The sequence below is a fragment of the Eschscholzia californica genome, unplaced genomic scaffold (assembly GCF_041429995.1).
Source record: "Eschscholzia californica isolate CP2 unplaced genomic scaffold, dmEscCali1.0.p SCAF_3, whole genome shotgun sequence".
Taxonomy (NCBI): Eukaryota; Viridiplantae; Streptophyta; class Magnoliopsida; order Ranunculales; family Papaveraceae; genus Eschscholzia; species Eschscholzia californica.
In genome coordinates, this window is record NW_028238420.1 from 36,889,131 (window position 1) to 36,915,604 (window position 26,474).

Genomic DNA, 26,474 nt, shown 5'->3' on the forward strand with positions numbered 1-26,474 from the left:
CAAAACATAAATTCTGGTGACATTTTCACCACTTCTGGCAACACCCAGGGGCGTGGGAGAGGGGGTGCGACCGGTGCGGTCGCACAGGGCCCCTCTCCATCTAAGGGCCCCATATTGGTAATGTTAAAGCTGTTTAAGTATAAAATAAGAAATGTTGGAGAACATGCAAGAGGAGGTAGTAGCCTATTTGGTAGATGATACAGTCTCGCGCCCACAAGGTTCCGTGTTCGAGACCCCTACTGTACAAACTAAAATCATATTTTTTCAAAGTTTTATAGGATATGACACCTAAGGGCACCCGTTATGCAAGAGGAGGTAGTAGCCTATTTGGTAGATGATACCATCTCGCGCCCACAAGGTTCCGTGTTCGAGTCCCCTACTGTACAAACTAAAATCATATTTTTTCAAAGTTTTATAGGATATGACACCTAAGGGCACCCGTTCTGTAAGATATGATACCTAAGGGCACCCACTCCAGTATATAAGGCCCATATTATTATGTTGTAACTACTCTAAAGGCAGTTCCAAAAAAAAATCTACTCTAAAGGCCTCTCCAATTTTGTTCTCTTTTGGTGTTTTTATATTTTCATTTAATTTTATCTTTATGTTTCTCATTTCTTTTCTCTCTATGCTATTGGTTTATCTCTCTCTCTCTCTCTCTCTCTCTCTCTCTCTCTCTCTCTCTCTCTCTCTCTCTCTCTCTCTCTCTCCCTCCCCTCCTCTCACATACTGAAATACAATAGGATCGTATGCCTTCTCTAAATGTGCATTTTTTTTTGTCATCCTAATAATCTTTAGTTAATTTTAGCTATTTTACTAATATATTGCATGTAACTATTTTTCGGTTCTTGCATCATACGATGAAGGGCCCCAGTTAAAAGTTCGCACCGGGCCTCTAAAATCTCAGCCACGCCACTGGCAACACCTCTCTCTCTCTCTCTCTCTCTCTCTCTCTCTCTCTCTCTCTCTTGTCTCTCGATATTTCCGGCGAAGGGGATGGCCCATTCGCCTGGAAACCAGAAATCCAGCGAAGGGGAACCACTTCGCCGGAGTTAGGGAGGAGAGAAGCGAGAAGAAAGAAATGAAGAGAAGAAAGAGAGAATGGATGGGGGGAGAGAGAGAGAAGAGAGACAGGACAGAGAGAGAGAGAGGAGAAAAAGAAGTCGCTGGGGTCGCCTGCCGGTAACTTTAAGGGTGTGTTTGGTTCGTATTTTTTTAGATTTCCATTTTTTTTTCTAGAAAACTATTCTTGTTTTCCCAGAACACCTACAGTTGGCCCAAGACGAAGTAGGTGGACCGTGGACGGTAGGCGCGGACATTCCGCGTACCGCTAGAGTAATAAGAAACTATTACTCTCAAATTTTGGTAAGTTGATAGGTTCGTGAACCGAGAACGATAAACAAACGAAGTTGGCAATGGTGATTAATAATCAATTTCTTCTTCCATTTCTGTCTTCTTTGATCTTTTTACAGTTCCACGCTAATCATGGTTTTGATGTTCGTCAACATCTCTGCACCGTTACAAGGTATTCCTTCTCTCTCTCTCTACAAATCGCTATCTCTCTCTCTCTCTCTCTCTCTCTCTCTCTCTCTACTTTATTCTCTCATCCCTGTATCCTACAACACAAGCACTTTTGATCTCAGAAATGCTTGATTGAAATGTAAGAGAGATGAGCTCTGAATCAATGGCATGAACAAAGCCGTCGATCTGCTAGCCATTAGAAAATTTTGATTTCTCTGTAGTTTGTTTTTCGATGAATGGGAATGTATTGTTAGATATCGAGTTGATAATTTGAAAAATTATAAGGTTTCTTACTTTTATGCGTTTTGAATGTCACAATTTGATGTTTCATCCGCAATAAGAGTTTGAGTAGTATTTTTTTTTTTGTCAAGAATTGAGTTGTTATTAGATTCATTGTCTGAAATGAAATACACCGGCTTCCCTTATTATCACTGCAAGAACAAGGAAAAAGGGGATTTTCTTGATTATTGGATGTCTTTTATGTTCTTCTGATATTAATTTGTTTATCTCTTATATATCCAGTTTTTGTTACAATTTTGTAGATACGATGCTTCAAAAGGACTTGCGAACAATGGACTTGCGCCATCTAATATCCCTGATGGGTGTACTCCTCTACACTTAAATCTTGTGGTAATAGCAGTTCTCTTTTATAAGTTCAAACCTCTAGTGGTTTATTTAAAGTAATGGGTGTACTTTATGCATAGAATATTACGAGGAGTTGTTTAATGCTTAGTTTTGGATTCACAGGCGAGACATGGGACTCGTTCTCCCACAAAGAAACGCATGGAAGAGTTGGACAGATTGGCCAGTCATTTGGAGGTTTTGGTAAACGATGCAAAACAAGAAGCAGAAAGTGGAAATTTGTCTTTGGAGAAAATCCCTGCCTGGTTACATGGATGGCAATCTCCTTGGAAGGGAAAGCAAAATGGTGGAGATTTGATTAGCGAAGGGAAGAATGAATTATATCATCTTGGTATTAGAGTCAGAGAAAGATTTAAGGATTTGTTCAATCAGGATTACCATCCAGACGTCTACAAAATAAAATCGACTCAAGTTAGACACTCTATTCTCTTTGTTTTTGATTTGTTTCACTTTTTTCAATAGACCTTATCTTCATTGCCTATTTCCCTTTCCCTGCTAGTTTAATTCATCAAGTGCTCTGGATATAGGATCAATTTTCTGGGAACCATCCGAGTCTTCTTGAAGTTATGTTAACAAATTAACGTTATATGTTGCATTAAGCATATTGAGACGTCAAGAGAGTAGAGACCATATGAATGTGAGCTAAATCTAGTGAACAAAGTAAATAGGGTAACACGTAGCTCTCTTTATGCAGACCAATTTTAGACATTTGTTACATTGTTTTTGTTTTCATCGAACTTGTTTCACTTGTTACATATTTGACAAAATCCTATTACTATCACGTTTTCGTAGTTCTGCCATATATTTAATGCTTAGGTCTGAAGATTCTGTGTGATGTTGTTCGGTCCGAAACACATTTAGAAACGTGTTAATTTGTTTGAGGTAAACCTAGCAAATAGTCTTATTGTAGATTTATTTGCGTCCATTGTCAAGTGATAAAGTACAATTACATGCTTATGCACAATTGAATTGCCTTCTACAGCATAACTGATGATTGTCTCTATTAAGTGAGAATTAAGCGTTTAAAACATCTTATTCCGTTCTGTTCTGAGAATTTCTTATGTAACTTGCATCCTATTTATTGAGACAGGTTCCTCGAGTATTAGCTAGTGCTGAGGCATTTAGCATGGGACTATTTGGTGAAAGCCGTAATCTGGGAACATTGCATCTTGCTTCTTCTGGAACCACTGAGGGCCACAAAAGTGATATACTGCTCAGATTTTTTGATCACTGTGAAACTTACAAGGTACGCAGGTATTAAGGCTTTTGAATTTAATATATTAGGCTTAACTTGTAAATCGAAAGATAATATATTTCTTTCAGATTCCTCAAAAAAATATATTCCTCTCAGATTATAGGACTTGAAGGAGATCATTTGTCTCAATTTGGTTTCTTTCACTATAAATTATTTTGAACATTTGGAAAATTCTCTTAATTTCATGGCTATGGTAGTATAACTTTTAGGAAAGCCTCTGAATCAGGACTGCTTGTCCGAGTTGGGTTTCGATGTTTCACTGTCCAGAATACTCCTTAAGAAACTATTTCCTTAATTGCCTTGAAATCTACACGCTACATATTTCTTAGTTCTAACACTATAAATTGGGGTCTCATAGGTATTCATCTGAGTTTGTTAAGCCAACAAAAAGTAGATGCAACCACATGGTCTCGAGTTTAATAAGACTTCGGAATATCGAAGTAAGAAACTCGTGACATGCTTGACATACAGGAGATTGTTGAATTTTTTACCAATACTAGTTTTGTTAATCGAATATTCTGTTGGTAAAATCTAAATGTATGAAGTAGCTCTCATTGATTATACTTCAATTTCAGCAATATAAGAAAAAGAAGGAACCTGCTCTCGCAAAGCTTAAGGAACCCACCTTGGATAAAATTACCTCTTCATTTGTTAGCCGCTACCACTTGAACTTCACAAGACAGGATGTTGCTTCTCTTTGGTTTCTGTGTAAGCAGGTACCTGCAAGCTTTAATCTCACGCTGTACTGTTTGGTTTTATGCGTAAAGCAAGTTATAGAGCATTTTAAAGTGCCGAATACATTTCATCAAATGTTTTCTGCTCCTAAGATAATATTCTTCTGACAAGCCTTCCTTGATTTTTGTTGGTAGGAAGCATCTTTGATGGACATAACTGATCAAGCATGTGGCCTTTTCACTCCTTCTGAGGTTTGCAGACCAATAAATTAGACCAATATATATATATATATATATATATATATATATATATATATATATAGTTACTTAACTGATATGTTATGTGTTATATAACCTTAATTCTTTGAACTCCTGACTTGCTGTTGCAATATCAGCACCAGCATCATGCCTGCTCTTGGTTGGTGCATGCTACCTTATCCTACATTATTGGCTTCGTGTATCGTTTGATGTCTCTCATGTGTTGAATAATTTCACTAAAAATTCCATTTCCTGATTTTGACATTCTCTCATGTGTTGACTAATTTCACTTAGTTTTCCATTTCCAGATTTTTTTCATTCTCTCATGTGTTGAATAATTTCACTTAGTATTTCATTTCCTGCTGTGTTGAATAATTTCACTTAGTTTTTCATTCCCCGGCTTCTACGTGTTGTACTTAGACAAAGATATTGCTATGTGACACCATTTTGGAGAGAATACATATTTACATAAACTCTGTACTTTTGATGGTTCTTAGCTAGGGTCTAGAAGTGGACTTAGTAAATTATACAGGCTATGTAGTCTAAGGCACTAAGCGAGGCAAGCCTCCCTCCTTAGCTTTGTACTCCTAGACAAGTCCCTCAGTCATGGGTAGGGTCTAGAAGTGGACTTAGACAAGGCAAGGCAAGGCAGAGCCTCGCTCCTTAGCTCTGTACTCCTAGAAAGTGCCTCAGTCACAGGCCAGGCACCTATATGCGTAATTCTCACCCATTTCACGTATTTCACCTTGGGTTGCTGTCTAGCTTGGCCTCCGCGACACCTCGCTTCTACCTCTAGCCTAGGCGCCTCCCACCTAGGCCGCACCTTGACAACATAGCTTGCTGTGTACTTACTTGATACCCCTGTTGCTGCTAATAATGTGGATGATCCACAAAAATGAGGAATTTATAAAGTGACACCATTATTATAGATTTATACATGTTGCCAAATTCATTAGATGGTTGATTGAAACTGTTCAATTTTTTATTACTATGTGAATATATATTATTTATTTATTTATTTATTTATTTGTTTATTAATTTTGTCTAGGTTTCTCTGATGGAGTGGACAGATGATTTAGAGGTATTCCTATTGAAAGGTTATGGTAATACAATAAATTATCGCATGGGAGTCACACTTCTTAAAGATGTTCTTGAATCCATGGATCAAGCTATTAGGACGAAAGAAGGTAATACTGTATGATGCTTAAGTCAACACTTTTCAAAATATTAGGGATTACTTTGCTGCTAAACATGGCATCTGAATTCCAATTTATGCCTCGTCAAGTGTTTGCACAAGTAAACTAGTAGTAGATAGTCACAGTATGCTTTTCTGTATATTTGTTTGGAGAAAAGAAACTTCACTTGAACCTCCCTTTTGTTGGCCTTAAAGGTGTTCAATTATAAGGGCATAATAATTGTTGTATTCTATTTGAACTCATTTGTTTCCTTTCTGTTGTTACGATTCAGGCACTTCCGAGAAAGCAAGACTTCGATTTGCTCATGCTGAGACGGTTGTACCATTCTCGTGCATGCTTGGCCTCTTTCTTGAAGGAGATGGTAAGATACATCTCTTGCTTTCCCTAATATGACCTACCCTAGTCACATTTCCAGAACTTTACACGAGCAATTCTGTAATTCACACATGCCTTCTGTTTATTTGTACCTTCTAACTGTAAAAACCAGATTAGTCCAAACTTGAATGTACGTGTTTCCCAGAACGAGAAGATATGCAAAAACTAGTTTTTGCTCTCACTGTGGTTTAGTCTGAATTTATTTATACGGAAAACAACTTAGAAAGATTTTAACGTGCACTCGTTAACCGTTTACCTAATCACACATTCTTCTAGATTTCATATTCCTTGTCTTTATTGTTGTGCTTAACTTCTCCTTTGCCTTTCTTCTTTTGACTGATGGGTATATTATTTTAACGACTAGATTTAGAGAAACTAAATCGTGAGCAGCCCCTGGAACTACCTCCAAAACCTCCACAGAAAAGAAATTGGAGAGGCACTTTAATGACGCCTTTTGCTGGTAATAACATGCTGGTTTTGTACAATTGTCCTGCCAACAATGAGAGCAAGTACTATGTTCAAGTCTTGCACAATGAGGTTCCAGTTCCGTTGCCGGTAAGTCTCAGTCTGAACTGTATCTGTTATGAAACCCCTTAATCTTTTGAATTATATCTCTACTGATACTTGTAGTCAGGGTTGATAAGCTTGGGACCCATCTATATTTCCTAATAGCTAGATCAGTTTGGTCCTCTCACAAGAGAAAAGGAAGAAAGACGATGCATCTTCCATTATCTGTTCCTTTGTCGTCTTTGTGATAATTCCTGTTTATTGTTCTAACCAATTCCTATTTGTGTGTAACCAGGGTTGCAGTAATTCTTCTTTCTGCCCATTTGATACATTCAAGGTACTATCTCTATGCAAAGTGGCCTTTGTGTTTTTTTTTTTCAAAATATATCTGAAATTTGTCTTGAGATATGCATTAATTAATTTTAGTTAAGGGGTCATTGTCTGAAATAAACTAAGATGGCTATTTGACTCGTGCCGGAAGTATGTAAGACTTGGACGATCGATATGTAGACAAGTCAGACTCTGGCGAGTCGCCTTCAGACAAAAAAAAAACGTTACCTAACTCTCACTTCTGGATTCGAAAATATAATCCTAACCCTGACAACTTCATCAATATTCCGCAGGAAAAGGTTGCTAAACCTCATCTGGTTCACAACTACAACACCCTCTGCGATGCAAAATTAGAAGTGGAGCCTGTCTTGGGTACATGTAAGTATTGTTGTCTTATTGTCTTTTCTTGCATCTCAAATCATGAAGCTTTCGGATTATATTCTCAGATTTACTCTGAATTTTTCCTCTTTTACTTCGCAATCGATATACAGCAAAGTCTGCCTTCTAGCAAGTCCTTATTTGGGTACTCAGTTCGCTCGATTACTCATCGTCTCTTCGTGAAAGCACATCGAGAGGAAGCAAAGTCATATTTTTGTGAGGTAGGCTTAATTTTTGTACCTACTGGCAGTTTTGTTGAAATTTTATGATGGCTTTGCAGATCATTATGGAGACTTACCTGAACTCCACTACTTTTGATTCCCAATTTCTGATTGGGATGATTTTGTTGAAGATGTTCATCTGTAGTGAATGATTATGATGTTCTTATAACAACTTGTTGACAGTTATTTTTTTTACCTTGTAACTTATAGTGTCCCGTCATTTCAGATTTCTTTTGAATGTATTGGTTGAACTAGTCGAAGACAATCATATCACAGATTATTAGCATCTACTAGAGATTAAGCCAAAATAACTGGTCTGAGATCCATCTTTAAAAGACATTATTCAGAAGCCATCAGAATCACTAGGTTTTATTATTGTTCATTCTCATTGTTTGAATTTGACTCGTTTGCATGTGACTCTGATTCGTCTGAGTTTCAAATGTCTAAAACTGGCTCGTTTGAATACCAATCGTCTGAATGTGGTGTGCCTTATTTAGGGACGATAGTTGTTCCAGGATACCCTATTTTAGTTCAAACTTATTTTGTGCAACTCAAATGTACATAATGAGTTAGACAAATTACAAAGACACGAAAAACAACCATTCTGAAGTCTTGTTCGAGTCTACTCTGATGTTGAATCAGACTGATATCAAATTTAGGGAAAAAAATTAGTGCTAGTTTAGGTAGTAATTTTTTCCATTGTCTGAATTTGACTAGTCTGATGGACTCAATATCAACCTAAATCATCAACCTTTGTGACAAAATGAATCGAACCAAAACAAACCTTCTAAAATTGGACTCCAAAGTCCAATCAACTTAGGAAAAGAACAAAAACACTATTTAAGATGTTTTCTTGTTTTGTTGAAACTTGGTTGATCAGCATGTTGTTATTTCTTTTTTTAGACAATTAATTTGGAAGTGAAACAACCTTTGGATACTGTTTCTTAGATTCTAGTTTGAAAAATTAACAATTGTTTGAATATTTGTTCAAATTTGGTTTGATTAGAGGCCTGAAAATAGAGCTTTTTAGAATTCTTTACCCCAACTCCCTAGTAAACCTGCAAACTCTGCTAGATTCTCCCAATATTTTAACCTAAATTGTCCTCTTTTTAGCTTTTACCCATGTTGACATTTTAGAATTAGATGGTCGGTGGTTTTAACTCTTTCTCTTTTTCTTCCTCTACCACAGAGGAACTAGTTATTGGTTCCAACTATTGAGTTCCAATGAGAAGAGAGCTCATAAAATTTTGAGCTCCAAATTATAAAACAAAATGTGGGAAGTTCTGCCTCCTTTTATCATATGAAGATCAGAAAAGTTCATAACTCAAACCAACCATTAATCATAAACACTTAAAATTGAAGAATTTTCAAAAGAAAAACAACAAAAGTAAGAATCTCTAAACAGATAGAAAAATACAGAGAGACAGAAGTAGAATAAATCTTCATCTCTTTAAGCACTTGTGTGTTTTGGACATGTCATTGATTTGGATTAGTTGATGCTCATACTTCTAGTCATGGATGATTGAGTGAATCAGAATTGAGGCTTCATCAGTTGTTGGTCCAGAGTTCTCTGAAAACAAGATATACATAGTGTGTGTGTGAGAGAGAGAGAGGGAGAGGGATCTAGAGAGAGAGAGAGAGAGAGAGAGAGTACCTTGAAAGGAAACAGGCAAGTTGGAGACAAGATTTTTGATGATCCCATTACCATTACTACTCTCCTCTTCAATCTCCATTTCTTCATTTCCTTCACCAATCACTTCTCTCTCTTCTTCACTACTTTTGCCCTTGTCTCCTTCACCTTCATTTTGATGGAAGAAGTTGGAAATGAGATTGTTGACAACCCCACCACCATTTCTCACCTCCCCTTTCTCCTCCTCACATTCATTTTTCACTTGTTCTTTCTCTCTATCATTCTCTTCTCCATTGATCATCTCCTCCTTTACTTGATTTCCATCATCTTCACCTTCACCATGATGAAAAAAATTGGAGATAAGATTATTAATGATGCCACCACCTCTCTCAACTTCTCCTCCTCCATTATGGGTCTTCTCCTCTTCCTCCTCCTTTTTCTCTCCTCCATTTGCAACATCACCATTAACGACATTCTCTTTTGATTTGGGACTAGATGGATTAGAAACTAAATTAGATATCAGCTGGTTAATGATTCCCCCACTTCTCTTATACCCTTCTTCCTCTTCTTCTTGATCTATATGATGATGATGATCTTCTTCAATTGATGATGACCCAACCTTTTGAATTTCTTCATCTTTCTGATTTTCATGATCTTGATACTCTTCTTCTTCTTCTTCTTCTTCTTGAGTTCCTCTTTTTAATTCACTTTCTGTGATACTAACTTCCATGGTTTTTTTGCTTTACCAATCTCTTTCTTTCTCTACTGCTGAAACTGGGGTAAATAAATAAAGACAGAAAACTACAAGGTAAAGAATTCCCATTAGAAAATTGTAAAAGAGAGACAGACGTCTCGATTTGAATGAGAAGCTCTGCTCTCATTACACGTACCTGTAAGCAACTGTCTTGTAGAACTTGCACATAGTGTCTAGTTTCACCATTCAGATGTTGACATCTGGCATCCAGTTATAAACTCCAACGCTAATTTTAAGAATATAGATATGGGTTGCAAGTATTATGTCCCTTTCAACAAAAATAAGATGAATGTTATAGGAATGTGGTTGCCCATAAAATTATTGGTTATGCAACGGGAGATTAGGTGTCTTTAATATACATTTTTTTGTCCAAATTTATATCTATAGAAGCCCGCCATTCCTATAATACCACCTTGATGTGGTGTCATCTTACGGTAGTTCCATACGAGAAGCGTCATTGCATGGGAGCTCCACATGAGAAGTGTCATCTTGTTGATGACAACACACCATGCAAGTGACAACACATGGGTTATGTGTCACATTCCTACTACTTCTCCCACTCTATAAATAGATGTACATGGTGTAGTATTTGTATGAATTGGTAAGAGATGGAAAAGGTTTGAAAAGAATTCTTCTAATAAATTTTGGTTCAAGTTCATTACTTTGTTTTAGTATAGCTCATTACCTCTATCTCTTTCTCTTCCTTTAATTCCATTAAGTTGCATGCAAATATCGATACACATTGAAGCAAATAGACCGACAATTTACAACACGTTATCAGCACGAGTCTCTAACCAGCTGAAAGAAGCCGTTACTCTGCTCCGTTGCCGAAGTCAACATCGGTGAAATATCGAATAAACTAAGCCGTTACTCCATCTGGTGAAAGGTATAATATTTTCATTCATATTTCGTAATGTCTAACCTTGCTAGATTATAACAGGTAAGAAGTACATGGAATGGGCAGTCGAAGCTAGACTGACTCTAAAATACAAAAATCCCCTGAACACTATTGTTGAAAGGAATAATGCAGATGAAATGTTACGGGCTCATGCTTTAAGTTTTTTGAGACGTCACATACATGATGACCTGAAGTCAGAGTATTTGTATGTGGAAGATCCATTGACTTTATGGAATATCTTAAAAGATAGATATGATCACCTAAAGATGGTCATCCTTCCAAAAGCTCAAAATGATTTTATAAATCTTCGACTACAAGATTTTTCTTCCATTTCTGCTTATAATTCCAGTCTTTGGAAAATTATTTCAAGACTAAAAGTGGGAGGAGACATCATCACTGATGAGCAGATGATTGATAAAACTTTGAGTATGTTCTATGCCTCGGATATTGTCCTACAGTGACAATATCGAGAGCGACGTTTCTCTAAATTCTCCCAGTTACTGACTTGTCTTTTGGTTAATGAACGTAATAACCAGTTGTTATTACATAACCATGAATCTTGACCCACTGGGTATGCACCTGTGCCTGAACCACATGCAATATTGTCAAATGATCAAGGCAGGAAACAAAATTACAAAGGGAAACGTGGCTCCGGAAGAAACCACCAACGTGGATCCCACACGAACAAATGGGAGAGAAACAGGCAAACCCCTTACCACTGGACGTGGGAAAAGGGAGAAAATTCAAAGAATTATGCAGCGAGAAAGCCTGATAAAGTAAAAGGTAAAAATAATACCCCTCCCAAAACTGCACCAAGGGTGGATTCAAGGGCTGACTCACAAAGGAAACTTATCTTAAAAAAGGGTAATGTTCTGATCAAGGGTGGAGTTAGGATTCTAAGTTAACCCGGACTTGGGTAAAAGTGTTTAGAGGGAAAAATTTTCATTTCTAACGTATACGAGTAGTGTTTATAAAAACAATTCTTCGCCGGATATGATATTGTTCGATCAAAATTGTCTCAAATATATCTCAATTTGTCAATCTAAAACAAGTAGTTCTCAAAACTTCAAATCATAATGAATAGATATGTGTAAAATTTCGTTAATAGTTCAAACAGAGACTTAAGAAAAACTAGCCATTAACAATTATTAATGTATGTGATTGTTGATAATTTGGGGACAAAGAAATAACTAAAACATAGTTTATATGGAGCCTAACAAAAGGGGTAAAACTTGATTTAGCAAAACAAAGGTAAAAAAATAGTTCGGTCCAGAAGTAGAAGGCATAACGTGAGACCAAAAGTCAAAATATATAATATAAGGGGCCAATATGAAATTATTCAAAAATGACGGAATTGATTGAGTGGAGATTCAAACTTGAAATTTTTTTAGGTGAGTGATTTGGAAAATAAGAAAAGTATCCAGAATGCAAAGACTTTATCAAAAATTGGTCAACTTTAGTTGACTCATTTTTTTTAAATTGTTAGAGGGAAGTTGACTCATCTTTATAATTGTTAGCGGGAAACCATTTTGAGTGAAGTATTTTTTGCTTTCTTTCCTATTCTCCACAATTCTACCATCATTTTTTTATCAACTCCGACAATAGTCGTTTGTCGCCGACAACGACAAACAACCATTGTCGATGACCTTCAATATTTTTTTTGTAATCTTTGTTCTCCTCATTCCAGCACCTTCAACCACCATTTTTTTCCTCTCCTCTCTTTCTCTCTCTTCCCTCTCTCTCTTTCTCTTACTATCTAACTATTTTCCGGCAAAAAAATTATCGGAACACGACCCTGGTTTTGAGAATCCCCAAACAGCGTAGTGGTTTGGGGATTTCCCCACACCAGATCGGCTTTCTGGCAAAGGGAGATGTAGAGAGAAGAGATAAAGAGGAGAGGGAGAGAATGGGAGAAGGAGGAGTAGAGAGAAGAAAGATAAGGTTGTAGTTTATTGGAAGGAGAAAACAGGAAGAAGAAGAAAAGGAAAAAGTGGTGGTGGTCGGCGTTAAAGGTGGTGACCGGAGTTGGTGATGGTAGCCGGAGTTGGTGGTAAGAGATGAGGGAGAAGAAGATGACTTGTTTTCCTTTAAAATTTTGCACTCCGGAAAATTCGTCAAAATTCACTTCTTCACTTTAAAATTTTCTACTCCGGATAATTTTCTTAATCTTCTAATTCACCCACTTTTTTTAGTGCAGACCGAGTACAAGACCAACTGAGTTGTTTCTCATGTTTGTATTGTCCTTCTCTATATCATAAAAGTAAAAAAAAAAAAAATTATCCTTGGCTGCAGCTAGGTGCAGCCCCCACCTGGCTCCGCCCTTGGTTCTGATAATCATAGAGAAATTTTCAAATAGATCATAAATGATGTATCCCTTCTATTCGTAAGGATGACCGACATAAATTACTCTTTTGTCAAACTTATTTCTACTTTGGACATCAGAGACGGAGCCAGGAATTAACTAAGGGACGGGCTGAAAACTAGAACTAATAAAGCAATAATCTCAATTATCATACGTGCATAAGTTTTTTTTGAAGTAAATTTTAGTCTGTTACCTAAAAATGTAGGAACCCATTTTATAACAAATCAAATTATTTGTAAATACAACCTCTGTTCATATAGTATACAAGTTATAACCGGGAGAAGAAAAACTCAAGTTTCCAATAACCATCTAGTACTCAAAACATAGGAGCTATGTATACTTTGCTGGTTACATTTGTGTTAGTTTAGGTTATAATCTCTTTTTCTAATACAAAAAGTATGTATGTAAGATTTGTAGTTATGATTATTAAGAATTGTCATATAAATCGAAAGGAAAAAAAAATTGAGGATACTGGTGAATGGGAAAATAAGAATACCAAAAATAGATTTTTCCTACAAAAATTTTCTTGGCACTTATGCCTAACCAAACACGACCTTGCCTCAAAATTTAATTGCAAAAAGTCTTGGACCCGGGCTAGAACTCCTGACCACCAGGTTTGAAGCAAAATATTTCCTAACTTTTACAACTTAGCTACAGATCATCATATGAATAAAAGTACCACTTCCCTTTTACAACTTTTACAACTTAGCTACAGCCGGGCTAGAACTCCTAACCACCGGGTTGCAGCCCGGCGAAGCCCTCTAGTCGCTCCGCCTATGGTGGACATTGTGAGCGAACGCGACATTAAAAAATATGTAAGTTTTAAGAGCTCCGATAGAATGTCATATAAAACCTCGTGAGATGTCTTGGATTCAGGCATTTAGCCACTCTTTCCCTTTACTATCCGTTGTGGTGGTGGATGTCATTGGGCAGAGGCTATGGCTACTTGCATACTAGCTATAAGCCTATAACCAGCAGAGGAGCATACTCCATACATGCAAAATATTTCACAAACCAAAGAGTTGTCGGATCTGCCCATTCTTAGTCTCAAGATTTTTTAAAACTTCCATGAAATTGAAATGTAAAAACAAAACAAATTAGATAGTTAAGGAAGTGAGATGAGTACACTTCTTCACTATCTATCTTCTTTCCTATTTTGTCCTTCTCAATCCAAAACCCAATGAAAACTACCTGAAAGTTTGAAGTGCATATCATGGGTGGGTCAAGGTGCATATGGGCTATCAAAATGCCCTAATTTCCCATCCTACAATCACAGAAAAAGATATTGGAGGGACCTAGTTGCAGTGATAGGGGAGAGCACAAAATCTACTCAATTCTTGCTAAAATTTGAGCATAGCCGCCACTTCCTGCAATTTCAGATTGAAATTTGAACAAAAGAAACAACAAAATCTTGTAAGAATTAAAGAATAAAGAAATTGATTGGTCGGTTTCTCTTTATTAGCTTAATTATTGAAGAAAACAACCAACCACCAATAAGATTTAAAATAAATAAAAAAGCAAATAATTCTTTATTGCTTTTTCTAGGTATGGTTTAGATTGATTAGATTCTTTCCTACCTGTTTCAATACTTATAGATAAGAATTTAATGGATTAATAATTTGTACTAGTAGTTTCTTTTAATTTTTCCTCACATAATTAAATCATTTAATTCATGAATGTTAATATATGTGTTTGTGGAAGGGAGCGCTTATAGGCGCCCCTTTTTTTGAACTCTGATCCATTTTCTCTCTTGGCCTCTTACAAGTGAGGAAATTCGGAACACTCTGTGCTGGGTCTATTCTGTCTTGGACTTGAACAACATGAATCGAGGCTACTCCAAATCCCACGAAAAAGGCCAAGAGTGTGACCATTCATGGAATATTGGGAGATATAGGAAGAAATTTTGGTTCTTGAAATCTACTTAATAAAAATTTAAATATACACTATATATGATGCTAGAATTACAAAAGATTTTGACAAAAAAAAGGTTCACAGCTGATGTGGCGGTTGTGATTTTCATCTCTCAACGGCCTAGATTTGGTCAAAGTTTGAAACCACACCCTTTACATGGAACCTTCTTTTGTCAAAATCTTTTGTAACTTTGTCATTTCTCGTATACTATTATGCTATATATTTGTTCTTCCTAGAATAGTTCAAGTCCTGGACCAAACTTATGCATCTTAGAGATAGAGAGATATAGAGAAACAATAGGGTTTTTGTATTAGTTGAGATCTAATGAGTGAGAGATCATTTAGAGATAAAAAGAGACATTTTTGTACCAAATCAAATTCTTTTATAGGTGCATGGTGGATCAAATTATACTTAAAAAAAGCATTTGAAATGGGTAAGTATATTGACTCAAATAACAAGTCATTAATTACTAAATAAGAATCAATAATTAAGCTATATGGTTGGAGTAGCTGAAACTAATTCAGTTTGAGCAACACTTACAGCTCCACCACCACCTTCAAGAACTACTTGAGCCACCACTGTCGATGTCGTCGATGCGACTATAGAAGTAGTATTAGTACTAGTAGTAGAGGGTCTCTTCCTTTTCTTCTTCTCATAAGGAATACCTCTAGCTTTAGCTTGACTTTCTCTAACTTCTCTCAAATATATCCTAACAGCTCTAGCTCCAAACGGATTAGACTCAGGTTTTCCACCATTCTCTTCATAAGCAGCTCGAAGTCGTCCAATTAGGGCATCTAAACTTCCCCATGCTTGTTTTAATGGACATGCACATGGTGCTGGTGGATTTGGGTGCCCAAAATACTCGCACTCTTTTTTATGAACTTTTGTCTTCCCAAATTCATCTAAATATTTCAAGAATTCAATCACATGTGCTCCACTACATCTAGCTAATGATAATGGTGGTTTATGATTCTTCAAGTATTGTAAGAACGTGTTCCAATCTCTTCTTTTCTGTGATTCATATCTACTTGGTGGTGCAGCTGGAGCCGCCACCGCCGATCCATCTCCACCGCCACTTTCTCCTCCTTTTCCTGCCGGTGTTTCACCGGTTTTTGATTCTAATACACCACCACCACCTGATGTTGAGGCCATATCAATTATGTATCTATTTTGGGTTTGGGTTGATGGAATTGAAGTCGCTCTCTCTTTCTTCTTTCTCTTACTAGAAGTACTCCTTTCAATTTCCTTTTGATTATCTGACTTGGGTTTTCGTTTATACTTTGAAATCAGTTAGAATTATGGATCTTTGATAAGAGAAGTAGAGAGAGAGAGAGGGGAGAGAGGAAGAAGAGATTTTGTGGGCGTGTCTTGTGGTGGACGTTTTTGATTTTGAGCCCTTGGACTTTATGGTGGCCGGGGGGAGGGGGGGTTCTTTCCTGGGTTAATTCTAGAGAGAGAGAGAAAAGAAAGAGAAATGTTAAAGAAGGGTATTGGGGAAGAAAGGGAGGATGGGACGTAAACAAGGATGTATGGATGAATGAAGGGGAGAGTGGGTACTCATGTTCACGTGGTGGCCCCGTCTGATTTGACCTTCGGTCTTTCTTTCTCTCTCTAGATGTATTTCCTTTGTCTTTCTCTCTGTAGAAGACAAGTAGAGGATTTAAAGCTACGCCACGCTCCTACACAACTCTAAATTCTATGTTATTGGTTGGGGACATTTTAAATGTCCGTGTTATTCGTTTGAGACATTTCAGGACACTGAAATGTCTGTGGTATTCGTTAGAGACACGAAATTAAGGACATTTCAAGACAAATTGGTTTTGAAGACATGTGAGGACATTTTAGTGTAAATTTGGAGAGAAAATGTCTCTCAAAATATGGAAGACACTTGTGGACATTTCATTAAGAAATATAAAAATAATTATTATTATCAAATTAGATTAAATAATTTATAATAAATAATATATAAAAATATTAATTATTATAATACTTTATTATAGTAATAATGATATTATTGCCATCACTATATTATACTATTATTATATTATTATAATATTATCTTATTATTATATTATTATACTATATTATTATTATCTTATTATATGTTACTATATTATTGTATTATTATTATTATATTATATTATTACTATATTATATTATTATTATTATATTATAGTAATAATGATATTATTATCATATTACTATATTATATTATTATTATCCTATTATTATTACATTATTTTCTTATATTACTATATTATTGTATTATTATTATTATTATTATATTATTGTATTATTATTATTATTATTATTATTATTATTATATTTTATAATATTATCTTAGTATATTACTATGTTATATTATTATTATCTTATTATATGTTACTATATTATTGTATTATTCTATTATTATATTATTATATTATTATATTATATTATAGTAATAATGATATTATTATCATATTACTATATTATATTATTATTATATTATATATATATATATATATATATATATATTAGTATACTATATAAAATAATACATATTTACCAATTGTCCATCAATGTTCACAGATATCTACGGATGGCTACCAAAGTCGAAAAATATATTTTCGAAATAATGGTACAATTATTTTTATTTCATATGATTAAACGATAATGATAAAATTAAATAAATAAATGTTCACCAATTGTCCATAAATGTCCTCAGATATCCACAGACGTCCACAAAACTCGAAAAATATATTTTTAAAATATGAGTACAAATATATTATTTTGTATGGTTAGACAATAATGATAATACTAAAATAATAAATGCCTACCAATTGTCATCCATGATGAGATAATAATAATAATAATAATAATAATAATAATAATAATATTAATAATAATAATAATAATAATATTAATAATAATAATAATAATAATAATAATATTAATAATAATAATAATAATATCCACTACACATTTTGTCCATGGATTCAATATGTTGAAATGTCTCCAAAACATTTTGTCTATAAACCAAATGTCTTGAAAGGTCCATAAAGACTTTTTGTCCATGAATCAAATGTCTTAAAATGTTTATAAAGACATTTTGTCTACAGACAAATGTCTCGAAATGTCTTAAAATGTCTCGAAATGTCTAGGAAGGTGACATAGCTCCTTCGTGGACTCTTGGTTTACGTTGCTAATAAAACAAGAGGTATTCAGTCTCTTCACGTTGAAAAGATAAAAATACTCTTTGTCTTATATGAGTGGCTGTCCCAAACTAAAGGGTCGCTGTATCAGCTCCAAAAATAATAAGGTCGTCCAAAGTTAAAACCGACTGGGAAGATAATTGAAAATCAACCGTATTGATTTGAGGGTCAACTCTCTCTATATTTGTGTACTGTCGTAATCTTTAATTTCATTTTTTCTTCCAAATATGTCTATATTTCAGTGGTTGTATCATCGATTGTCGAATCCCGATCAACCCCGTACGTAGGGGTAGACGAACAACTAGAAGGGCTAATATTCGATAGTTCACCTGGGTCCAGTGAAGTCCTTGGATGGCTGATTCCTTTAATAATTAATATCGGGAAATTTGGCCAAAACTCCCTAAAAACTTTGGCCTTTGGTTAAAAAGGATTGGACAATTTTTTATGGGCTTCAGCTCCCTGTGGCATTTTTGTAAATTATCTAATATAGGGAAAAGACAAAACTGACCTTATTGCAAACTAGTTTGCAAACCAGTTTGCAAACCAATTTGCAAAGCAGTGCAAACTAGTTTGCAAGGCAAACCAGATTGCAAACTAGTGCAAACCAGTTTGCAAACCAGTTTGCAAATCAGTTTGCAAAGCTCTGCAAGGCAAACCAGATTGCAAACCAATTTGCAAAGTAGTGCAAACCAGTTTGCAAATCAGTTTGCAAACTAGTTTGCAAAGCTTCGCAAAATCAAACCCTAACAAAATAAGTAACTAAGAAGTAAGATTATATAAAATGTGAGGGTTTTTGGAAAATCTGAGGGTGTTTCTAAAATTTTCCTTTATACAAAGGTCAATTCAGGTATACAAAATTAAGGGATTTTTAGAATTGTCCTTCAAGCCTATTTCCAAACTTTTCATGGTGCCTAGAAGGAAAAAAAGATAACTTGTCTTTTTGACAAAAAAAAACAAAAAATTGGGTCTCCAGCCCAATTTCCTGATTAATATCTGCTCCACTAATTAGATTTTAGTGGATGGATATGAGTGTTGGAGGTAAAAGAAACGATGGTAGCTGTAAAATTCTCCTTGATGTTTTATTAGAAGGATAACTTATATTTATAATTAAAGTAGTTACAATGAGATAACTATTATACACGGGTTACATGATCAGATAACTATTGAGGTAAAAATAAACATAATATTAAAGATTTTGGGAAACTGCACGTTGTGATGATAACTCGTCACATTGTTTCTGTTTTGGTGCTTCAATACGCCCCCTTAAGCGAAACTGGGATGACATAACTGTGAGCTTGACTCTAAGACGTTCAAAAGGAGCAGTACCCAGTGGTTTAGTCATAAGGGGGGAACAACAGCTGCTCGTGCTTTGAAGAAGAGTTGCTCGGGATTCATGAAATATCAGCACGGGACGGGCATAGGACCACTCGGGAAGCAGCTGCGTGGCTTGGGATGCTTGGGAACTTGCTGGGACGGTAGGAACAGCAAGGGGCACAAGCAGCAAGGCTGCTGTTTGCAGCAGCTCGGGTTCACAAGAGCTGCTGTTTGCAGCAGCTCGGGTTCACAAGAGCTGCTGCTCGGGATCTTCAAACGCATGGAACAGCTCGGACCAGCAAGGGATGAGCACGGGACAGGATGCGCCGGCTCGGGAAAGGCAAGCTTTGGCCGGATTTAATCACTTTCTTTGGCCGGATTATTCTAGTTTTTCCGGCCATCTTCTTGGCCGGAAAACTTAGGGGTTTTGATCCCCTCATTCATACCCTGTTTTTCATTGTGTTCGATTTGATTTTGGTTGAAGATTTCTAGAGAGAGAAAGCTAGGGTTTAGCTTTAATGGAGTTTGGGTGATAAATGGAGAAGATGATGCTGATTACTATGGGGAACCCTGATTTTTGCTAAGGGGAGATCGGCTGCACCTTAAAGACCAACATTTTCCGACGATCTTAGCCTCGCACCACATCGAAAAAGGGGGATTCTCTCATCATTTTCTTTCCATTTCTTATTCAATCACCATGTTTAGCTAACTTTAGTGTGTCGATTATGAGATGAAATGCGATGAATTTGTGATTGTGTTTGTGATAATTTAATGTGTTTGATAATAAATTGATGTTCTCTTATTTCGATTACTTGTTTCAATCGTTTTTCATGTGTCTTATCAAGTACTTCGCATAGTTAATCGATTAGGCAAAGTGATCGATATCGATCATAGTCTAGATACAAATTTCATGTGTCTTGTCATACACTTCAAATAGTTAGGCGGCTAGACGGCATTTTCGATGATTCGGTTTTAATCGTTTAGGAAGTTTGTTTGACTAAGTATTATCTCCGGACATACGTAGTGCTTATAAACATCCACCTTAGGAATCGGGACTAGATTTACATCAATCCATTCGATTGGACCGTACATAGTTGTAAGTCCACCACATCGGATTCTCGGACTTCGACACCTCTCTTACTTGTTGTTCCCCGACTCTTGTTCCTTCGACTCTTCTCTCGAATCTCTATCGCCCGTTTACATTGATAATTAGTTTGTTTTACTTGCTTTCTTCTTTGTTGCTTATTTCATTATAAAGCCCCCCATTTGTCTTTGTTTCCTTTTTAGTCTAAGTTAGCATTTGATTTCTAGACCGGGGGATAAGACCCTTCGACATCCAAACAACCTTCCTATCCTTGGATCGATCCCGGCTTTGCCGGATTACTACTTGATACCACCGCTTGGGTGTGCAACCTTTTCGGATGCATCACTAGCCCACATATCTATCTTTTTAGTAGACTTGTATCAATGTCTTTTGTTATATAATTAAGCTAAGTTTCATGTTATAACTTAATTCAATAAGAGATAGCCATGGCAACGATGAATTATATTTAGTAGAAAAGAATGACCCAAACTTCGTAACCATCCAATTTTTGACACTCAAGCTCTGTACTTCAGGAATCATTTTGTTAAATTTTACGAGAGATTTATAAAAGATGATGAATGAAGAGTTAAATCAAGAATAATATGAAAGCTAATGAGAAGAAAGTGTAAAGCAATTTCTATTAGTTTATTTTATACATTTTTACATTTATAATTCACTTAAATTTCAAAACTCTATACCCGAAGCCTGATGCTCAATAATTTGGACTCATTTAGTTGGTATGGGCAGGTTTTGAGCACGAGAGATTAACAAAAAAAAATCGTGCCAGTCCTCCTGAATACTCTAATGGCCAAAGAGAAAATCTGTTAGACCACCTGTGTCCGATCCATAACTACCCATGGGTGGACATGCCCGCTCGATTATCACCTCTACCACTACATATTAATGTCAATAGTTAATGCACGAGAAAACTTGGTTGAGTGATCGAGTCCTATATGACTAAGAGCATCTTCGCTGCAAAACACAATAAAATCTCCATTTAGTTTATGTGTCGAGTCGCAGTTATCTCATTCTTAGAGAGCTTAAATTCGAAATAATAATTTTGACACGAGAGAAATGAAGATCCTAGTATTTCATTCATACGATTTACTACTACTTATAGTGTTAGAACTAAAAATCGCGGAAGCTATCGAACCTATCCTAAACCGCTTCTTACAATTCTCCACCTCGTACACAATTTGATATACTTCAAATTTTGGACGAACACCAGGATACTCTTAGTAAGATATATCTGCTTCTTGTAACTTCATCCGACTGCGCCATATGACCATGGCTGCCTACGTACCCTTTTATAGGATCAAGCCTACCGTAGTTCTACCAACCCTTCACATAAAGATTACTTTGTCGCCATTACGCCCTTTCGGGCAACTTAACACGAACCGATTTGCAGCAATTTCAGACAATGCTGAAACTTGCTACACGTCACCACTTTAGTCAACATGTCTGCGGGATTCTCATCTGTGTGTACCTTCATGAGAGAAACACCACCTTTCTCTATGACATCTCGTACAAAGTGATACTTGACATCGATATGCTCAGTACGAGCATGATGAACCTGATTCTTCGCCAAGTGGATTGCACTTTGACTATCACACCATATATCCACGCACTCCTGGTTATTCCCTAGATCATCCAGAAGACCCCACAACCACAATGCTTCCTTCACACCCTCGGCCATAGACATATACTCCGCCTCGGTAGTAGATAACGCAACTGTAGATTGTAACATCGATCGCCAACTAACTGGAGCACCATGTACCCTAAATACATAACCAGTAGTAGATCGTCTTCTATCTAGATCGCCAGCATAATCCGAGTCAACATAACCGCTTACCTGACATGTGTCTCCACCAAAGCACAAACCCGTATCAACAGTACCCTTCGAGTACCTCAAGACCCACTTCACAGCTTCCCAATGTGTCTTCCCCGGGTTTGCCATAAACCTGCTAACCACACTGACCGCCTGTGAAATATCTGGACGAGTACACACCATAGCGTACATCAAACTGCCAACTGTACTAGCATACGGTACACGATCCATATGATCCTTCTCCACCGTAGTAGTGGGAGATTGTTTTCCCGAGAGTCTGAAGTGTGGTGCCAAAGGTGTTGACACCGCCTTCGCATTCTGCATCCCAAATCGAGAAACTACTCGTTCGATGTAACCTTTCTGATTCAAGTACAGTTTCTTACTTGACCGCTCTCTCTGAATCTCCATTCCCAGTATCTTCTTTGCAGCGCCCATGTCTTTCATCTCAAACTCTTGACTGAGTCGAGATTTCAACTTATTTATCTCCACCATGCTTCGAGAAGCAATAAGCATGTCATCCATATACAAAAGGAGATAAATAAAGTCACCTTCGCGAAGCTTTTTGATGTATACACAACAATCATAGTCACTTCTGCGAAAACCATGCTTTAGCATGAAAAAATCAAATCGTTTGTACCATTGGCGAGGGGATTGTTTCAATCCGTAAAGAGACTTCCTCAAACGACATACTTGATTTTCTTTACCCTCAACCTTGTATCCCTCAGGTTGAGCCATATAAATTTCTTCTTCCAAATCTCCGTGCAAGAAGGCGGTTTTAACATCGAGTTGTTCCAGCTCAAGATCACTGTGAGCAACAATACTCAATAGCACCCGAATAGAAGTATGTTTCACGACCGGTGAGAAAATCTCATTGTAGTCGACCCCTTCTTTATGTGCATAATCCTTGGCTATTAGTCTTGCCTTATACCTTGTACCCTTGATCTCAGAGAATCTTCTTTCTTTTTGTACACCCATTTACAACCAATAACAAACTTACCTTCGGGCAATGGGACAACCTCCCATGTCTTGTTCTTGTGAAGAGACTCCATCTCTTCTTGCATAGCAACCAACCAACTCTCTCTTTCCTCCGCGGTAATAGCTTGTTTGAAGGTGACCGGCTCGTCGTCTTCCACTGAGAGTGCATATTCAACCAGATTTGCCCCCCCATAATGCCTAAGAGGTTTGTCTGACCCTAACCTCTGTACCGGATTATATAACCGTTTTGGCCTAGTGTGTACCGAAACATCCTGCTGTTGTTGTTGTAAAACTTGTGTACCTTCCCCTTGAACCTCCTCATGATCGGGTTCATCAATTTCCTCATCCTGAGTACTATCCTGATGCTCCACCTGATCATGATTCCTAGAAATCTGTTGGTCTTCGGCTTCTACTTCCACTACTTGAGCTTTAGTAGACCCAACATCACCACAGCTAGGCACCGTAGCTTTCACCATAGCTACAATAGACGACTCATCAAACACCACATCTCTGCTGATTACAAACTTCTTGTCTTCCGTACACCATAGCCGATAACCCTTGACTCCTGTAGCATATCCTAAGAAAATTGCCTTCTTTGCTCTATTGTCAAGTTTGTTACCTTTAACATGGTAATAGGCCGTACAACCGAAAACCCTAAGTCTCCCGTAATCTGCATGTTAACCTGACCACACCTCGTAAGGTATGCCGCCATCTAAAGAAGAATGTGGAGACCTGTTCACAATATAACAAGCTATAGCAACAGATTCTGCCCACCATTCTACGCCTAATCCCGAATTGGAGCGCATACATCTAGCCTTCTCAAGTAGTGTACGGTTCAATCTCTCTGCGACTTCATTCTGCTGAGGTGTGTTTCCTACTGTCCAGTGCCTCACAATGCTTTCCTGATTACAAAACTCCTTGAATGCCCCATCCGTGTACTCGGTCCCATTATCCGATCTTAACGTCTTCAGCTTTCGACCAGTTTTATTCTCAACCATTGCTTTCCACACCAGGAATGTGTTGAATACCTCATTCTTATGCTTCAGAAAATAAAGCCAGACAAATCTCGAATGATCATCAACGAATGTAACAAAATACCTGGAACCACCCTTGGAAGGTAACTTTGCCGGTCCCCAGACATCGGTATGTACGTAGTCTAATACCTCTTTGCTCCTGTGCTTGCTTGTAGCGAACGTCACCCTGTGTGCCTTCCTGAACACACAATGCTCACAAAACTCCATGCAAGGCTTCTTCATGTCCTTCAATAAGCCTTTCCCGCAAATCAAAGATAGACCCTCTTCTGACATATGCCCAAGGCGCATATGCCAAAGCCTCGTACTAGCCGTTGGATCCCTTCCACTGATTCCTACTGCTACATCTCCCGTAATTGTTGTCCCCAAAAGTTTGTATAAATTACCGTAACGAGTACCTCTCATTACCACCAAAGAACCCTTAACGACTTTTATGGAGCCATTCTCTATAATTATCTTACAGCCGTTCCGCTCCAACACACCAAGGGAAATTAGATTTTTCCGCAAATCGGGTATGTGTCTTACGTCCGTCAATGTTCTCACCACTCCATCGTGCATCTTGATACGTATTGTTCAGAGTCCCACAGTTTTACATATACTATCATCACCCAGTATAACCGTACCACCATCTATACTCCTATAGGTAGTAAACCACTCCCTATTTGGACACATATGGTGTGACGCCCCTGAATCAAGCATCCACTTATCGGAGATCTTCTCAGACACCTCTGTCACCGAGAAACATTCGTCAGGGTCTTCTGACACATATCCCGCCTCTTGCATCTCTTGTTTCCCCTTGTAGCCTTCGTTCTTTTGCTTCAACTTTCTCTTTGGACAAGCTGCTTTAAAGTGGCCAAGCTCACCACAACTAAAGCACGTTTTCTTGAAAGAGCCTCTAGATTTGGATATAGATTTCCCGCCCTTTCCCTTTCCCCTTGCATTACTCCTCCCCCTCGTTACAAACAACCCTTGTGCTTGATCCTTGTCTACTCCACCCGACGCCATACTGCTAGTAGCAACCTTACGAAGGTCATCCGCTAATAGCGAATTTCTCGTCTCTTCCATGCTTAGACTATCACCAACAAGCATCAAAGTTTGAACAAGGTTTTCATAGGATTTTGGCAATGAAAGTAACAATATGAGGGCTTGGTCCCCATCCTCAACCTTAACATCAATATCTTTCAAATCTGAGATAATCCTGTCAAACCTATTCACATATTCCTGAATAGAAGAACCCTCTTCCATTCTACATGTGAATAATTTAGATTTTAAGTAGACCCGATTCGTTAAAGTTTTCGTCATGAAACTGCTTCTAGCTTTAACCACACACTCGCCGCCGTTGTTTCTTCGTCTACTAGGAACTCCACGTCCCTCTCAAGACACAACATAATGGTAGCCCGTGCTTCGAGATCTAACTCTTCCCAATCCTCATATGACATATCTCCTGGTTTCTTTCCCGTCAACGTCTTATGTAATTTCTGCGAGATTAACAGAGTCTTCATCTGCATCCGCCAATAAGAAAAATCGTTTTTCCCATTGAACTTCTCTATCTCATATTTCCCTGCTTTGACCGTACCACTTCTCGATCCCATCTTCTCTTCGTTCAATCTCAACAAGGCTCTGATACCAATTGTTAGAACTAAAAATCGCGGAAGCTATCGAACCTATCCTAAACCGCTTCTTACATATAGACATCACAAAAGAGATATTACGTAAATAAAAATACAAAAATGTAAGCTACATGATCGGTGGAGCAGATATGTGTTATATGAATAAAAACACTTTCAATTTCCTCAAAAAGAAAATGGCAATCAAGTTCGATGTAATTTGTAAGTAAGTATTAGGAAGACAACTTGTCGACAAAAGGAGGTCCTCTAAGTAAGCCGAGAGACACTCAAGTCCTTGACAAAGCTTATCTTAGATGCAAACTAGCAGAGGTACGCCTCATGCTTTACCCAAGGTATGCCTTACCTCTATACAAATTTGAATTATTGATAATTGTAAATTCTGCACATGAATAACCACGACCGGTGAACGAAAATATTAAGTTATTCTGCTCCTTAGCATCTCTCATTATGCTAAAGAATGGGGGGACTTGTGATGAACCAAATATTGGTCAGCCTTGAAAAGACAATA

At 37.1% G+C, this 26,474-nt stretch overlaps 2 protein-coding genes and 1 pseudogene across 4 annotated transcripts; 1 reads left to right on the plus strand and 2 right to left on the minus strand.

Annotated features, from left to right (window-relative positions):
- Nucleotides 1–907: 907 nt before the first annotated feature.
- On the plus strand, nucleotides 908–7,665 carry LOC147549951 (uncharacterized). Of its 2 annotated transcripts, XM_086666760.1 has the most exons (13): nucleotides 908–1,365; nucleotides 1,473–1,525; nucleotides 2,064–2,151; nucleotides 2,269–2,574; nucleotides 3,254–3,409; nucleotides 3,994–4,134; nucleotides 4,288–4,344; nucleotides 5,399–5,537; nucleotides 5,818–5,907; nucleotides 6,286–6,476; nucleotides 6,724–6,765; nucleotides 7,052–7,136; nucleotides 7,250–7,665. In XM_086666760.1, the coding sequence occupies exons 4-13, from the start codon at nucleotides 2,305–2,307 to the stop codon at nucleotides 7,264–7,266; spliced, it is 1,188 nt and encodes a 395-aa protein (XP_086522886.1). In that variant the 5' UTR covers nucleotides 908–1,365; nucleotides 1,473–1,525; nucleotides 2,064–2,151; nucleotides 2,269–2,304; the 3' UTR covers nucleotides 7,267–7,665. The 2 variants fall into 2 exon arrangements, with proteins under 2 accessions (XP_086522886.1, XP_086522885.1); XM_086666759.1 differs by having other exon boundaries at nucleotides 1,363–1,525.
- A 1,008-nt stretch (nucleotides 7,666–8,673) lies between these two features.
- On the minus strand, nucleotides 8,674–9,881 carry LOC147549952 (uncharacterized). The gene is made up of 2 exons (XM_086666761.1): nucleotides 9,012–9,881; nucleotides 8,674–8,927 (listed from the first exon to the last, which is right to left on the minus strand). Exons 1-2 carry the CDS (start codon nucleotides 9,715–9,717, stop codon nucleotides 8,866–8,868), a joined length of 768 nt encoding a protein of 255 aa, XP_086522887.1. The 5' UTR covers nucleotides 9,718–9,881; the 3' UTR covers nucleotides 8,674–8,865.
- A 5,390-nt stretch (nucleotides 9,882–15,271) lies between these two features.
- Nucleotides 15,272–16,402, minus strand: LOC147549953 (protein LIGHT-DEPENDENT SHORT HYPOCOTYLS 6 pseudogene; annotated as a pseudogene). The gene has a single exon (XR_015238543.1). The product of XR_015238543.1 is annotated as a protein LIGHT-DEPENDENT SHORT HYPOCOTYLS 6 pseudogene (transcript).
- Between the last annotated feature and the right edge of the window lie 10,072 nt (nucleotides 16,403–26,474).